The sequence below is a fragment of the Vicugna pacos genome, chromosome 18, assembly GCF_048564905.1.
Source record: "Vicugna pacos chromosome 18, VicPac4, whole genome shotgun sequence".
Classification (NCBI taxonomy): Eukaryota; Metazoa; Chordata; class Mammalia; order Artiodactyla; family Camelidae; genus Vicugna; species Vicugna pacos.
Genome location: NC_133004.1, coordinates 38,244,584 through 38,262,426, shown reverse-complemented (window position 1 = coordinate 38,262,426; position 17,843 = coordinate 38,244,584). Strand labels below are relative to the sequence as shown.

At 33.9% G+C, this 17,843-nt stretch overlaps 1 protein-coding gene across 7 annotated transcripts in view; it reads left to right on the top strand.

Moving 5' to 3' along the window:
* The window catches only part of GTF2I (general transcription factor IIi), a 93,328-nt gene that overhangs the window by 10,092 nt on the left and 65,393 nt on the right, over positions 1-17,843 (top strand). For all 7 annotated transcript variants that reach the window (XM_072943089.1, XM_072943086.1, XM_072943088.1 and 4 more), the window contains exons 2-4: positions 12,347-12,450; positions 15,410-15,548; positions 17,662-17,796. In XM_072943089.1, coding sequence (XP_072799190.1) covers positions 12,352-12,450; positions 15,410-15,548; positions 17,662-17,796 — 373 coding nt within the window. In that variant the 5' untranslated portion in view covers positions 12,347-12,351. The remainder of the gene's footprint in view (positions 1-12,346; positions 12,451-15,409; positions 15,549-17,661; positions 17,797-17,843) is intronic.

Here is a 17,843-nt window from a genome sequence, read left to right as displayed (position 1 = left end):
ATGAAATTCCAATCACTCCTTCCTTAAAATGCAAGAAGCAAGAAAAGCTTTTACTTAGTTGATAGGGACAAATTTTAATCAGTAAATTTACTATGTAATGTCATTTGTTCTCCCAATTCTAATATTCCACCTGTGACAGCAAAAGACTTAACACCTTTGAAATAAGGCAAAAGTAGGAGAAATTTTAATTAGCTTAGCACATGTATGTATTAAATGTTTTAAAAAATACTTTGAAACACCTTTAAACCTAACAAAATAGTTACGAGAAGAGCAAACAAAAATTTCCCACATACATCCTCCACCCAGAAACTCCATTCAGGTTTTCCCAAACTATATAGCAAAAAGTCTAATCCATACTCTTCACCCAGTTGTCCAGTCTCTCTAATATACTTCACTTAAAAAAAGATAACTGGTGCATTTTATTTAAATCCAGAATATATGCAATATGACTGCTACAACAACTGCAGTTTTTAAAAAATATTTTTTAAAAATTGAAGTATAGATTTATAGTGTATTGGTTTCTGATGTACAGCATAGTGATTCAGTTACACATATATTCTTTTTCATTATAGGTTGCTACAAGCCATTGAATGTAGTTCCCTGCGCTATACAGTAGAATAATATACTTCACTTTTTAGAACAGTTCTCAGTGTTTGATCTTCATGCCTTTGACCTTTTTGAAGGTTACAGGGCAGTCATTTCATAAAATAACTCGCAACTTGGGCTTATCCAGTACATTTTGGGCAGGAATATGTTCTTACTGTGTTTTCTTTGGTGAGTATGACGTTTGTCCTGTGACAAGTGCTACTTTGATTACTTGGTTAAGATGCCATGTTTTTGTTAAACTGACTACAATTAAAAAAGTCGTGTTTTCCTTTGTTAATAAATATTTTGTGTGGCAGTACTATGGGATAATGAAAATATCTCTTGTCTTTTTAGCATTGCAGAATCCTATTTTTTTTCTCTTGAGGCTGGGGATTTAAAAAATTTTTTAGGGATGAAGTTTAGTGCTTGAACTTAAATCTCATTACAGTTGTTATCTAAGTCCTTGAAAACTTGGTATTTTCTGAAATTTAAATAATTGTGAGAAGAGGAATTTGAAAAATGTTAAAAATTGGTTGTATTTTATAGTGTTTGGTGTGGTTTGAAAGAACTTGGGGAATTAAGAACAATTAGATACAGATTAGATTCTGTTTAATTATTTCTTTGATCTTGGGCAATTTGGATTGTTTTTCCAAGTTATCAGCTGTTCTTATGTTAAATAAAGATCTGCAGTGTAAAATGTGCCTGGCACATGTCACCCTTTTATAATAAACATCTAAGACACCAAGTTATTTTCTTGGGATTATGCAGAAAATGAATTAATGGGGTCAATGGATTACCTTGAATACATTTTCTATAGAAACTGCTAACTGGACACAACTAAAACAAATGGTAGTATGTTGAAAAAAATCTTAAAATATTTATAAATTCTGTGTTCACAGTCCAAACTGATTTTTACTAAATGTATACTGACATTTTGAAATAAGTAAGTTTCCTCTCTTAAAAAACAGATTCTTTAGCTTCAGTGTTTATTAATTGTAGGTAGAAAATGGGGATACTCTGTATTATCAGATTCAGAGGTAAAAAGATTTAGGCAACCTAAAAGATTACCAGAATGTAATAATACATGATAACTTAAAGTAATTTTAATGGGACTGAATCTTGTTTAGGACAAAGTCAGCTGATTCATCTATTAAATCTTTTCCATTTATTTTAGGCACCACCTTATGACAGTATGTAAAATCTTAGATGATGAATTTTAACTTTTTCTTAGTATTCGTCGTTTTGAAGAAATACTTTCTTTTATGAAATAGGAATTTTTTGAAGTTTGAACTCTCACTTTACGTTCTTTCTTGGAACTAAGTGATACTTTATATCTCACTAAAGATGTTTCTGTTTGTGTGTGTGTATACATATATATATATACACACACACACACACATATATAACTATAATAGTGCCTTTAGTTATTCATCTTGTTGAAATTTGGCTTTAGTGGTTGTTAATAATTAGTGTAAATAATAATTAGCTGTAAATAATAGTAGTTGGTAAATGTGAGTTTTAACCAACCTCATATAGAAAAAATAACCTGAGACTAGATCTCAAAGAATGGAGATGAGTAAGAAGACACCCCCTGTCCCAATACTGGTGTGGAGAAAGCGTTCACAGCACAGGAAGGCCATACTGCATATTTTTTTGAGTGGAGGTCAAAAACTTAAATTTGGATGGAAGATTTTCCTGCTTAAAGTACTCCCTCTTTAAAAAAAAAAAACTTGGCTTTTAAATCTGTTGAATAATTGTAGAATTGAATGCCATTACCTGTCCTAAATACTGTCAGTAGTCTTCCCTGGCCAGTATCCTAGTGGTGAAAATTTTAGCTAATATTGAACATTTTCTCAGTTTTAATTGATCTAAGTATCTGAGGATTCAGTGATGATGGCTCTAGTACAAAACATTGTGTTAGGAAAGTAATTGATTTGTGCAGACTTGGAAGTGTATTTCACCATACTTAAGTAAATGTACAGGGTAGATCTTAGTTGCTTTATTATAAGGAAAAATAACAGATAACCTAAGCTGTTTGTAGAAAACTGAAAATAAAATTTTGAGAAGAAAATAAAATGGTGGGCCTGGTACCTTGATGAATTGAAATTCATTTCCTCCTTGTTGAACATGAGTCTTGGATTTTACTAAGATAAACTTGCTTAAACAACTCTCATGTCTGCTTATCATTGATAACAGGGATATACATGCCTAACAGTGCCTGTCAGCAGTGTTTTAAGTTATGTGTTCATCTGGCCAGTTGGTCTGTAACCCATTCATGTTTTTCTCTTTGAACAATTATCCTTTATTTTTTCATAAAATGTTGCTGATGTTGCTATGTACTCTTCAGTGTCCACCATAATACTTGCTTTTTGGACAAAAAGATTATACTTTTGCTTTAGTTTGCTTATGAGTGGCAGTTAGTTTACTGCCTCATAAAGATTGACTAGTAGTACTGTTCTAATCACTGTATAATTATTTACCTTGGGCTCTTTTTTTCTTAACCTGCCTTTCTTTGATTATTATTGTGCATGAAAGATGTATTTTGGAGTTCAGAGATACCATTCTAGTCCCTTGTTATAAAATTAACTGTCTATGTGACTATCAGGGCAGTTGATCTTTCTGGGTTGGGTTTCTTGTAATGGAACAAAGAGGTTGCACTAAATATCTTGAATTTTCCTTTTGATCTAAGATTGTATGTTGTAAGGTTGAAATGAAAAAAATGTTTGTTGAAAATAACAAAATACAGCAACACAAAAAAGAAGGAAGACATAAATGTAATTGAAAAAAAAGCCCTCACCACTTACCAGCCTGACCTGAAGCTTAATTCAAAGTAGAAACATGTTGGAAATTCAGTACCATTTTAGAGATCAGCATAATCAGAAATATTGAGAACCTTAGTTTTTTTGTTAGGGTGATGATGCCCTGTGTGAAAATCTTTAAGTGCTCTCTTTGACGCACTATAAAATCTCATTTTATTATTTTGCTGTTGAGCATTATTAATGGCAAGAATCAATGAGATAAAAGCAAAAGTGTGGCTAAATAAAAACATTTATTTGAAATTAATTATTGGCTTATTTTGAAGTAGAACAGTTCACAATTAAGGACATAGATAAACCTAATCCTGGAAATGGATCTCCAGCTAGAAACACAAGAAGATTTTGAAGAATGGTTGGAGTCTGTTTTCAGAGACATAAAAGAAGGTATCACATCTATTAAACAATAGCTGACCAAGATAAAAGATAAAAAGATGAAACAACAACAGGGCAATTAAGTTCATCTTTTAAACTCATAAAAGAGAATTAAAATCAAATCAGGGAAACAAGATGAAATCAGAAAACATTTAGAATTGAAGAATTAAGGAAACTGAAAAAATGGGAAAGAAGATAGAGTGGACTCGGGTAGCTGTTATTTTCTGTGTCCTGTGTACTTTACCAATGCAACCCTTTTCTCCTGACAACAGTGTCCTGCTTTGTCTTTTGAGTAACTTCTGAGTAACTGCTTACCTTTCTATTCCATGTAGTTCTAGCTAGACTGCTAATCACGGTGAGTGTATTCCAGATAATCTTGTTCTGACTAGCCACTGTAATTAGGTGTGGGGTAGGCTTGGGACACAAACCCCCAGAACTTTTCTGCGGAAGTAACAGGTAGATATGATAGTCTTGCCTCTGGGATCCCAGTACAGTTGTGTAATAAGCGTAAAGATGCATGTGGCTGTCATCTGTGTGTTAGGGAAGAAACCTGTCTCCTCAAGAAGTGAGGTCGGCTGGGAGGGAACAGAGAGAATGCTGATGATGTCTCTTGTGTTCCTTGACCCAGCTGTGTGTGGAGTCAGTGCAGCCTTTAGTATGAATAATTACATAAAACAATAAAAATTCCTTTGTTTACTTGAGGTGGTTTGAACTGAGTGTTTGTAACCTCACACTCTAAGATAGTTCTGGCTAACTCATAACATTGTCCTTGAAAATGAAGACTGTTATAAGGTATTGTTCTTAGAGTTGGTGGGAGTAATAAGAATGTTCTAGAATAATAAACCTTTTGTAAAAATACTGAAATGATGATAAGGTAGGAATTTTGAAGGCTGTTATGAAAAGGCTAATGCTATGAAAAGGACAGTGGGAACTCGGTCCCTTTTGCCCTGAGGCACCTGCCAGTTTTACCACATAAACCTGAGTTTTGAAAACCTTATGGGATCACACACTGTAATCAAAACCCAGAACCTACACAAAATTCAGGGATCAGGTAGATCCTTCCCCTTGATAAATTGAGACCCAAATTGGATAAGGCTGATTGAGAGATAAACTGACCTGCATCTCTATTTGTGGTCTGGGTTAACATCTTCTGGGTGTTCCCAGGAACCTGAAACCTTGAACTTGGATTATGGTGATCCCAGGCAGGTAGTGTTCCCAGACACCTGGAAGAAGCTGCCCTTCACCCCAGGCCTCATGTTTAAAAGAATGTTTTAATATAAAATGGTCAGCATACAGTAAAAGACAGTCAGGCATACGTGGGAACAAGTACCATGAGTATGAGCAAGAACTACCAGAAACATCAGAAATATACCTGCAAAGACTTGAGATTTTTGAGTTACCATAGACTATATAAAACAACTACCCCTATTATGTTTAAAGAAATAAATTAAGCTTGAAAATCTTTATAGAGAGTAAGAAACTGTAAAATATGACATAGTAACAAATAGAAATTCTAGAAATGAAAATTATAAATGAGGGTATGAGGTTTAAGGACTAGCATACATTTAGTCTGAGTCTCAGTGTATTGTAGGAGGTAGAAAATGGGACAGACAAAACCTGAAGAGATAATAGCTGAGAATTTGCCACAACCAAAGGATGACAATCCTTAGTTAAGAAGCCCAGTGAATGATGAACTTGCTGAGTAAAAAGAAACTTAGAGACACACACACACAGTACAGATAGTGAAACTGTAGAAAATCGAAGACAAAACAAAAAGAGATTCTAGATGACTTCTGAGTAACAACAATGAGAGCCAAAATACAATGAAACTGAAAGATAATGAAATAACCTCAGTATCTTGACAGGAAGTATTTGTCAACCTAGATCATCTGGTTGAAAATATCTTTCAAGAATAAAGAATTTTTAGCAAACAAAGTGCTATGAGAAAGAAATCTAAGGGATTAACTTCAGGCAGAAGGAAAATATGAGGTGCAAGAAAGAATGAACAAAGAATGTCATAAGTCAAACGAAAATTTGTTTAAAATAAATAGTATTGCCTTAAACATACAGAAAAAAAAGTACATACACAAAAGATGAATAAGGAGCTACATCCACATGGTAATTACCAGAATTAAAAGAAACTGCGATTGAAGATTACTGACAGTTTATGCAGATATGTAGCCATCATCAGACATCAGTTTAGTATTGGGCATAGAACCCTAAGTAGATGATGAGTCCTGCTAGAAGAAATACAGATTATAAAACTATGATAAGTGTTTCTTTAGTAAGCAAAGAATTGCAACTATTTTAGTAATAATGAGATATTCATAGTAATTAGGTCATAGCTCTCCAGTATGCTGGTGAGATTGATGAATTTAGTATGTTTAAACATTTCTGGTAGAAATAAAAAAATTCAGATTATGTATCAAGAGATATAAAGATTTTCATGGTATAATTCAGTATGAAGAATTTTACAGTATGGAAATAAAAAGGCTAAAGCCAGTTTTGTGAAGATGTTGAGAGAAATTGTATGATTCCATTTTGATGGGCAGATACTTAAATAATTTGTTCTGTAAGAATATGTAATATGGCAGGTAGATGATGCTAGTTAATCATTAAGGTAAGGCCTCTGTACTCAGTGGGTTAGGCTCTTTGGAATTTTATTTATTTATTTGTTTGTTTGTTTTAATTTATTTTTTAAATGGAGGTACTGGGAATAGAACCCAGGACCTCATGTGTGCTAAGCAAGTGCTCTACCACTGAGCTTTATCCACCCCCTGGAAGTTTACTAACTTACTCTGAGAATCTATGTTCTGGATGTTTTGTGTATGCATTTTAACTCTAGTATATCATAAAAGTGTACTTCTGTGTTCCTTTTCTTTGTTCTTTTTCTCAGGCAGTCTACCTTGCTAGATGTTATGTGAGGATACTCTCAGGAGTAATCCTTGGAAAATGGCAGTGGTGAATGCTCACACGGAGTTGGGGTGGACCTTTTGTATCCTGGTTCTTATTCCCTTGGTTAATTCTTTCTTTTACTACAGCTCCCACCATGGTGGCTCAAGAGGTCATGAGAATTTAAACGTTTACTCAGCACGGTGTAATCTCCATAGCAGTATAGTTTTTTGTGATAATGAAAAAGTTTTTTATCTGTGATTCTTTAATACAGTAGTCACATGTGGCTGCTGAGCACTTGAAATGTGGCTAAAGCTATTGAGGAACTGAATTTTTAATTTTATGTAATCTTAAATTTAAATAGCTACATGTGGTTATTGGCTTCCATGTTGGTTACAGCATCTCTAGAGGGATACTACTCTCCAGGTTTTTCCTTGCCTACTGGTTTTCTGCCTTGGATGATTGCCTTCTTTCATATAGAGAGATCACCTCTTCTCCCCACACCACTTCCTTTACCAAGACAGCACCAGAGATACATAATGGGGGAGCAAGTATTATGTTCCACATCGAGAAGTCATTTGCTTGTCTAACACTGGCCTCGCCTTGTGAATTATCTCAGTTCAGTTTTTCTTCCTTCTCTGTATTTAAAAAGATTAAAAGGGATCCATTGTTTCTGTATTTACTGACTCATGGAGTACATGATCATTTTGGTCCTTTTCCTTTTTGTTCTGAGAACTATTATTAATGAAGTTCAGAAGTACGAATCATGCCTATTTGCATTCATTACGAGTGCAGAGGTGACTGTCCCATTAAAATAATTTTTTAAATTGACGTATGGCTGATTTACAATGTTGTGTTAGTTCCATTTTAGTTACTTTAAATTTTTGGTTTCATGTCCTCTTTAATTGGGAGACTTCCAATTAAAGTTATGACATGACAGATAATGACAGATCATATCCTGGTGTTTTTTTTGTTGTTGCTGTTCTTTTCTAGTGATGCACATACACACACATGAGTGCTGTTTAAATTAAAATGGAAAAAGACTGCATGGTTCCTGCTCTAGTAGTTTATGAGACACTATCTCCTTTAAAGGTCTTTTTTTAGACTCTCTGGATGCTATCATTTTGCTTTTCTGTTCTTTCTTTCTTCCTCACAGGGTTATTGTGAATACTTAAAAAATGACAAATAAAGCATTATAGATATATTTAATAAATTTTTTGGTCTGTTGAGCTCTTTTTAAAATTTTTTTTTCAGTTTACAATATTGCATGAATTTCCGGTGTATAGCATAACATTTCGGTCATACATATATATATATTCATTTTCATATTCTTTTTCATTATAGGTTACTGCAAGATAAATGAATATATAGTAGAAATGTATTGTTTATCTGAGCTCTTTTTTTAAAAATACTTTTTCATTGAGTTATAGTCATTTTACAATGTGTCAAATTCCAGTGTAGAGCAGTTTTTCAGTTACGCACGAATATACATATATTCATTGTCACTTTTTTTTTTCCGCTGTGAGCTCTAAGCTCTTACTTTAAATTGAAGGGATTTATAGAGTGAGAAGTGAAAGGAACCTTCATAGTAAGTGGTTGACTTAGTGTCTCTGCTTACAGAAGAGAAGGCTGAGGGCTGCCCACTGGGGTCTTGGAGCTGGTTGGCAGTCTGGGGAACTCACAACTGGCCTTTCTGGCCACCGGTTCTGTCAGGACCAGCCCATCATACCTCATGCTTCTGTAAGCTTGCATCACCAGCCTGGCCTGGTGTGTCCTCTAGTGTTTTGTTAATGCCACGGTATGATGGCAGTTTCCTTCTGGGAAAAGGAGGAGAGGGCACAGTCACCAAGTGAGGGGTGCAGAGAATGTTCCATGAACAGTCTTGACTGAGGACTATCCAGGGGAATGACCTCTTGGGAAGGAAAAGAACAGTTCTCTGAATTTCTCTTGTAATCCAAATGCAGCCATTTCTAGAGAGCAGAAAGCCCCAAACAAAATGCATCCTTCCCCATCGAGCCTGACCGAACTGGGTTACCTCTAAGGTTCTTCCCATCAGAAAGTACTAAGGTACTCCCCAAACGTTCTGGTAATGGAGTAGGACCTCTCATCGCCTGTGGCATCCCCATGGGCTGTTGGTGTGGCGTCCCTCCCATTTCTTAACTCACAGTGAATATGACTGACATCATAGCAGATGTGTGGCAATTGAAGGTGAGAAGTGAAAACAGCACGAGGCAAAAAATTGTCCTAGTGTTATGTTCAGACTCTCATAGTGGCTAGATGACCTTGACAAATCATTGCATTTATAAAATGAGAACACATCTTTTTTTCTTGCTGGAGAATGAAAGGAAAATGAAATTATTAAAAAATATTATGAACTTTTAGAAATAATGATGGTATACTCTTAGTGAATGTTCTCTCATGGAAAAACAGTATTTCTGTTGTCCACACTGACTGAGCCACATTGTATTATAAATTTACTTAAACTTATTTATCCGAGAGAGAAGAATAGGACCTAGGCTGTTATGGAAAATAATTTCCACGATCTAACCATTCTCTTGCTTGGTGCTGCCTTTTTTGATTCTTTTTCCCATCAGAATAGGAATCCTGTTTTAGGAAACAAAATTATTTCTATTTGTTAACAGATATGGGGAAAAGTGTCAATTTTTTATTATAAAAATTTAATTTCCTAAATATGTACACTTAATTACTTTTTGATGCCCAAATCGAGCATAGCAGTTAATTCACATGCTAACAAATGGTGGAGCTAGATTGCAGTTTTTAATAATAGGGAAATAGATCGTCCTCTTTTTCTAATTGAAATATAGTTGATTTACAATATATTCATTTCAGGTATACAACAGTGATTCAGTATTTTTATAGATTATACTCCATTTGAAGTTATTGTAAAATATTGGCTATATTCCCTGTGCTGTCCTTGTAGCTTGTCTATTTTATATACAGTAGTTTGTATGTTTTAATTCCCTCCGCTATCTTGCCCCACTTTCCTTCCCTGGTCATTCTCTTTAATAATACACATTTTTAGCCAAAATTCTCATGCTAAGAGCTCTACATGTTCTCTGGAATATTGGGCCTTCAATTAAGTTAATACTTAATTGTCTTTAATAAATTAATTTATATACATAGATGTGTTTTTAGAATTCCTATTCATGGTTCCAGTCTAATTTTTTAGTCATTCTTTTGTATTAATTTCATTAGATTATTTGGTCTCTTGTTAAAACTGGAATTAATTTAACTAAATTGAAAAGGATACTTTTTAATAGGCATGTAATTTGCATATCTTTCAGCATCAGGATTTTTATTTTTTAATCTACGTACATAGGTTTTTTTCTTTTTTTTTTTGAGTAAAGGTAGATTTATTTAGCGAGATACATACTGCATATAGTGTAGGCTGCTTCAGAAGGCAAGAGAAAGACCGTGAGATATGGGGGTTGGGTGCTCAGGTTAAAGTAAAAGTAGGTATACACTCCACAGACAGAGGGTGGGCCGTCTCTGAAAAGGAGGGAGCCATAGGCAACTACATAGGTTTTTTTTTTTTTAACTAAAGTATAGTCAGTTTATAATTTGTCAATTTCTGATGTACAGCATAACATTTCAGTCATACATATACGTACATATATTCGGTTTCATATTTTTTTCATTATAGGTTACTACAGGACATTGAATATAGTTCCCTGTGCTTATACAGGAAAAACTTGTCATTTATCTGTTTTATATATAGTAGTTACTATTTGCAAATCTCAAACTCCGAATTTATTCCTTTCCACCCTCTTTCCCCCTGGTAATCATAGTTTGTTTATTATGTCTGTGAGTCTGTTTCTTTTTTGTAGGTAATTTCATTAGTGTCTTTTTTCTGTTTTTAGATTCCACATATGAGTGATATCATATGGTATTTTTCTTTCTTTTTCTGGCTTACTTCACTTAGAATGACGTATTAGGATTTTTAAAATTTGCTTTAGATTTTGGCTTCTTAGAATGCCTTTTTTGTGATGTATTTTTGCTTTTTAATTTTTTAATTTTGATAAAATTCATGTAACATAAAATTTACCATTTTAATTATTTTTAAATATACAGTTCCCCTGGCATTAAGTACATTCACATTGTTGTGCGACCATCATTGCTATCTGTCTCCAGAACTTTTTCATCATCCCAAACTCATAAAACTGTATTAAATGATAACTTCCCATTGCTCCCTCCTTCTAGTTCCTGGCAGCCACCATTCTACTTTCTGTCTCTATGAATTTGATTATAGGTAATCTCATGCGAGTGGAATCACACTTTTGTCCATTTGTGTCTGGCTTATTTCACTTAGAATAACATTTTCAAGATTTGTCTATTGTAGCATGTATCAGAACTTTATTCCTTTTTAAGGCTGAATAAATTCCATTGTATTTACATATCACATTTTGTTTACCCATTCACCTGACAATGGATACTTGGGTTTCCACCTTTGGCTATTGTGAGTAATGCTGCTGTGAACATAAACATATAGAAACATCTGTTGAAAACTCCACTTTCAGTTCTTTTGGGTATATACCCAGAAGTGAGATCACTGCATCATGGTGATTCTGTTTAACTTTTTAAAGAACCGCCAAACTTTTTCACAGTGGATGCACCATTTTACATTCCTAAGAGCAATGCATAAAGATTCCAATTTCACCACATCCTTGCCAACATGTAATAGTGCATGTTTATGTGTTGTATTTTTATAGTGCTTGAAATTCAGCTGAGGCTCTTTGCTGATACCAAAGTATCAGAAACTTTTCTAGGTGGGAGGGTGCACAAGGTCCTGGATTCAATCCCCAGTACCTCTGAAAAAACAAAAACAATCAAACAAAAAAAACTAAAATTACCTCCCCCATTAAAAGAAAAGAAACAAAAAGCATTTTTTTAAAAAGGAAACAAACGAACAAAAAAGGATAAAAAAACTTCTAAAGAGAATGTATTAGAAGGGAATCTTAGATGTTCTTCGTCTTGCAACCTATTTCCTTTTTTTTTTTGTATATATATTGAAGTATAGTCAGTTTACAATGTTGTATCAATTTCTGGTGTACAGCATAATGTTTCAGCCATACAGGAACATACATATATTTGTTTTCATATTACAAAAGGAAACAAATGAACAGAAAAAGATAAAAATAAAAAGAAACTGTTTTCTAAAGAGAATATATTATAAAGGAATCTTAAGTGTTCTTTGTCCTGCAACCTATTTCCTTAGTAAGAAAGAAGTTCTCTTTCCCCTAGCCTCAGTCTACTTGACCCACTAGTGGGTAATCAGTGTGTGCATGAGAGGAAGGGAACTTTGCATCTGTTTTCTGTGCTGAACTGTGATAAGCTTATCACTGGATTGTGAAGTGCATCACCTCTTTCTCTCACCTGGGAAAATATTTAACTGGTTCTGGGTGACATCTGAATTTATTTTGGGAGGTGAAGCTGACCTAATTTTTGGAAATAAAACTAGATGGAAAGTTAGGGAATAGGTTCTCTGTCTTATAGGATAATAGGAGTTTGAAACAAATACAAAACTTGGTTTTTGAGTCTTATTTTTTCCTTTTTTGTAAGAAAACTGTAAACAATCTGGTAAGACCCTCACAGCTGTAAATGTATGTTAAGCAGGACGCTCAATTTCTACCACTCACTTTCTTAATGCTTCTTTTTCCTAGGGATCATGGCCCAAGTAGCAATGTCTACCCTTCCTGTGGAAGATGAGGAATCCTCAGAGAGCAGGATGGTGGTGACGTTCCTCATGTCTGCTCTTGAGTCCATGGTGAGATGGCTTTGCAGTTCTATAAAAGTTTCCATAGTTGGATAAGATTGGGTTTGTGAATGAGATTGATTTGTTTTTGGAAACTACAATATGACTTTCAGTTTTAACAAATGCAGGGATTTTGCTTGAATAATAGTTAGGGGTTTAAGCCTTTCAAATCAAATTTTATTGCATACCATGTTTCAAAATGTTCTGAACTTACGTGAATGTGTAATTTCTTGCATTTAATTTCAGTTTTTTACCTCCCAGTGTCTTAGGCAACCCTTTGATTTGCAAGCATTACCTTTGAATTTAAGTGTGGTATTTGAAGTTACTCAGAGTGAGTTTGTATATTACAGTGTGGTACTATAAAGAACATTACCATGTTTTGGGGCCATAAGAGCATATTTACTATTTTATATCTATACTTTATTGTGCTATGTGTTCATAATTAACTGTATTATATGACCTACCAAATATGTATTATGTTAGTACTTTATTTTTTTAAACTTATGTACATAATTGCAGAATATTAAGTGTTATTCTTTTGCTGTACTTCTGTATACTGTGATGGTAATACAATTTGCTTATGTTTTTATGAGTGTATATTTGAGCTCCTAGGTTTAAAAAGCATTAGACTTAGGTATTCTCTAACACACTGAAATTAAATATTCTAAGCAGGAGGAGGCTGTGCATTATATTAGTATTATATTAATATTACATAGTTTTTAACCTTACAGGTGTCAATATGGCATAGTCTGGATTCTTTTTTGTTTTCCCATGAGGCCATTTTCCCCCCTTTCTTTCTACTATTTAAGAATTTTCTAAAAATTAACTCCTTAAAGAAAAGAACTTTAGAATGGTTAGTGGCTATATACTATTACTTTTTGAGTGTCACTCATTTCTCTTGTGATCATAAAACCACCAAAATTTGTGGCTGTAATGTTAATTATTTAGAGATTAAATTTTACTCTATTGATATTAAATACCTTTTAAAATATTTTTCTCCATGTAGAATGACACAGGATCACATAGGACCTGTTCTCTTCCTTAGAATGTCTTTGTAGTTTTCCCATCTTTGGCAGCTTTTATTTCCTCCTCACCAGCAGGGCTTAAAGTATCCCTCCTCATGTTCCTAGCTGTACACTATGAAGTATAATTGTAGGTGTATAGGTCGGCTTCATCCTTCACTTGCCCCATACATTTCTTTGATCTAATCCTTCGACAGTACATGAATCTTGCTTTGCTGTTTCATAAATACTGCCTTTGGTGACAGGGTTGTCCAACTAAGAGTGTGGATAGTGCAGCAAGAATGCACCCCCATTTACCACAAGGTAAGTAAATACTAGTTCCTTACAGGTGAGCAGCCTCAGTACATCTCATATAAATGTAATACAGCAAAATTTTAGTACAGCATTGTTGTACAGCATTGTTCTTCAAGCTGGGAACGGTTGTTGGATCACCTCACAAGTTCTCTACTGTGGCTTTATTACAGTTCAAAAGATTTCTAAAAGTAGGTATAAAATTACTTATTCAAGGTACTGTTTTAAAGCAATATTTTACCAAGTAATTTCCATTTAAGAAATTAGATGGTGGTTATTATATAAATCAAAAACAAAATGGAGGAAGCTGTAGTTTTCAACACATGCTACTGTATAAATAAACCAAATTGCCTCCACTGCCACCAAAAAACAAAACAGAACAAATGATACTGTAAGCAGGCTATTTGGCAAAAAAAATGTTATATGTCAGGTTAAATTCTAGATGAGTAAAAATAAAAGATAGTTATATTGAGAAATTTTAAAACCAGAAGAAAATATATGTAATTATGTATTTAATTCCATAAACAGCTTTTCTATGCCTAAAGTCAGTGAGACACTTCTATCAATAGAGAAACACACTAACATTAGAAAAATAAGCAAAAGATAGGCTGATTTACAGAAAACTAAGGTAGAATCCTCTTTAATTTTAATGCTAATTAGTGGATTATCCATTATACTAAAGTATCCTTTTATAGTGTTTCTGAGGAAGTTGCACAATATTTGCTAGGATATTGTGAGTTAGCTCCTCTGGAAGTGCATGTGGGAGTGTAAACTGATAGAACCTTCTTAGAAAACAATTTTCAGTTGGTTTTGAGAGTCTTATTTTCGACTGTTGTTTCATGTCTGACTCTCTTCTGAGATAGTCATTCAAGATACACAAACATTTTGTACCCAGATTATTGTTTCAATGCTTATTTTAGGAGTGATAATTGGAATTACCAACATTTTCACAAGGTTTGCTCTAAATGAATTATTGTTTATTCATAAAATGGAATGGTATATATATACTCTATTAAGATTTTAAAGAATGTTTAATCTCATAGGAATATGCTTAGTAGAAGTGTACTCATCTGAATAGGATTCCAATGGTGTATACATATGGAGATACTTGTGGAGGTGGGATTATGTGGTGGAAGTTGTAATGTGGCTTCCAGTCCCGCTCTTCAGGACTAGTGGCACCAATCTCCCAGCTTCTATGAGCTAAGTTAGAGGCTCCCTTGCCCAGGGTCTCTGAAGGACCCCAGTCCCAGCTCCAGAGTTCCTGCGGTGCATCTGTGCAGCTATCAGTTCTCCCTCTGCAGATTCCTGCTCCCCTACAGGTGCACAGGTGGTGTTACTGGGAGAACTCTCCAGTAAGCCTGTATGCAAATCGGTGTCTGTTTCTTGATCTATAACAATACAAAAGATTTTTGCCTTTTTTATTATAAATTCTGTGACTTCGGTCTAAAATCAGGATAAAAAACTTTAGAAAGAGAGGTACCTTAAAAAATGGGGGACTCTCTTCTGTATATGATAACTTAAGGCCAGAAACAAGGAAATTCACCAGATTACAGATGAGGTATTAAGACAGTTCAAGTGATAAGGTTTTTTATTCATCCAGCAGAAACAGTACTTTTAAATACTTGTATGTAACATAATATTTGATACTTGCATTTCAGTGTAAAGAACTGGCAAAGTCCAAGGCAGAAGTGGCCTGCATTGCAGTATATGAAACAGACGTGTTTGTTGTTGGAACTGAGAGAGGACGTGCTTTTGTCAATACCAGAAAGGATTTTCAGAAAGATTTTGTTAAATACTGTAAGTATTTTTTTTTATGTTTTGTATTTCATAAATATTAAGCCTATTTATGGATAACACATGTCATACTTTATTCTAAAGCAGAATGAGATTTATACCTAAAAAACTCTTAAGTGTCCATGGAGACATTTCAGAATGTTCAAAATGAATCACTGACATGGTAACATAGCAGGGAAAAGACTGCAGAGCTTAAAAAAATAGTAAATGTTTAATGTATTGTGCTCCTTGCTTGACATCACCCAGATGGTGAAACACGTTAGAGAGAAGGTAGAAAAATTTTAAATTGATTAACAGTTCTCATTCAAATAGGCAGTTCTTTTCCTGATATGTGGTGTGTTAAAAAACAAGTCTTTCTCTGTGCGTTAAATTTGTGTAAGCATGAAGCACAGTTAAAAATGTCTCCTCAACTCAGTTGAGTCATCTGGTTAGAGTCCTCAGTGAGTTTAGCAATCCTCCAGTTGGGAGTTCATCCACTCAGTATCCTTGACACTGGAACAAATGCAATAGAGAAATTTATTGTAGGATGTTAATACCTAGGACCTCTCACAGCATTGCAGTTTAGATGTCTGTGTTTACCCTAACACTGTAGGTTTTACATTAACTCAGTGATACAGCATTTTCTTTCTTTTTTTTTTTTTTTTATCATTTTTTATTGGGGGGAAGGCAGTAATTAGGTTTCTTTATTCTTAGAGGAGGTACTGGGGATTGAACCCAGGACCTCGTGCATGTTAAGCATGCGCTCTACCACTTGAGCTAGACCCTCCCCCGATACAGCATTTTCTTAAAGACATCTATAGGCATATAATACATATGTCTGTAAGATCCAAACATAAATTTCCATTATCAAGTTAGATCCAATTCACGATAAATTGAGCAGATAATGGGTGAATAAAAATAGTTTTCTTAATTCACTAATTTCAATTCTCAATTGTATTTTTAAAAAACATATCTTCTCCCCTCCCCTATATTCTGCCCCAGCTATATTCTTTTAAGATTCATGATAGTAATTATTTAAATTTTTTCCCATTATTTTTATCAATTTGAGAATTTTAAAGACTTTGATTATGTTTGTATATTTAAAGTTATACTAATAATGTTGCTTTGATTATGTGTATATCAGCTACCATCTGTCCTATGAATACTGTAATCCCACTGGCAGCTGTGTTTATAGTCCCATTCCCTATACTGCCTTGCTAATGTGGTTCTTCAGTGGTTAGGACTAAGCATTTGGGGAATTGTCCTCACTTGCAAATTGCAGTCCTTGCCTATTAGTATTCATACTTTATTATTACCAATAATTTGATGCCAAACAGAATAATCTTTGGATATAATTCTTAAGTACCTAATATTTGTCTCTATAAATTATTTTGCAGATAAGGCTCAATAGTTGTCTTCTGAAACCTAGTTAATAGATATATGATTCAGTTTTAGAAATTCTTGGGGGAGAATTCTAAGCTCTTTTCCAGGGTTTTGAGAAGTACTATCCAATAGAAAAAATGAATCCAAAAGAAAAACCACTTAGGTGATTTAAATTCTCTAGTACAATGTAAGGAAAAGCATGTAATTTATTTTAGTGATTATGTTTTAACCAGATACCTAAAACATCATTCAACTTGTAATCAATATGAAAAATTATTGATAAGTATTTTACATACTATTTTTTGTACAAAGTCTTCAAAATCCAGTGAATATTGAAAACTTGTAACACATTTTATTTTGGATTGGTCGCATTTCAAGTGCTTAGTAGCTATAAGTGTCTAGTGTATTGTGTCGGACTTTACAAGCCAAGGATGTTTTTTGTGGTGATAATCTTCCTGTATCACGTTTGTGGCTGATAAATTACTCTTCAGATTTTTTTTTCTATTGAAAACTACTAGTACCTAGTTTGTACTTTGTAGAATTTTTAGTTATAGTTACACTTATTTCAGAGATGATCACCATTTCTTATTTCCATTCAAGTCATTTATGTCTTTTAGGCTTGTGTTTTTAAAGTTCCTCCTCTCACTTTCCTTTCTGTCAAATCATAAATGTTAGCATTAGAAAAAATATTCTTAGTAAAAGTCAAATATTAAGATAATGAATATGGGCCTTTTATATCATTGATATTTTACAGGTGTTGAAGAAGAAGAAAAGGCTGCAGAGATGCATAAAATGAAGTCTACAACGCAGGGCAATCGGATGAGTGTAGATGCTGTAGAGATTGAAACACTCAGAAAAACAGTTGAGGACTATTTCTGCTTTTGCTACGGTAGGGTTATACACTTGAATTTTCTAAAAGATGCATTATATAGTTGA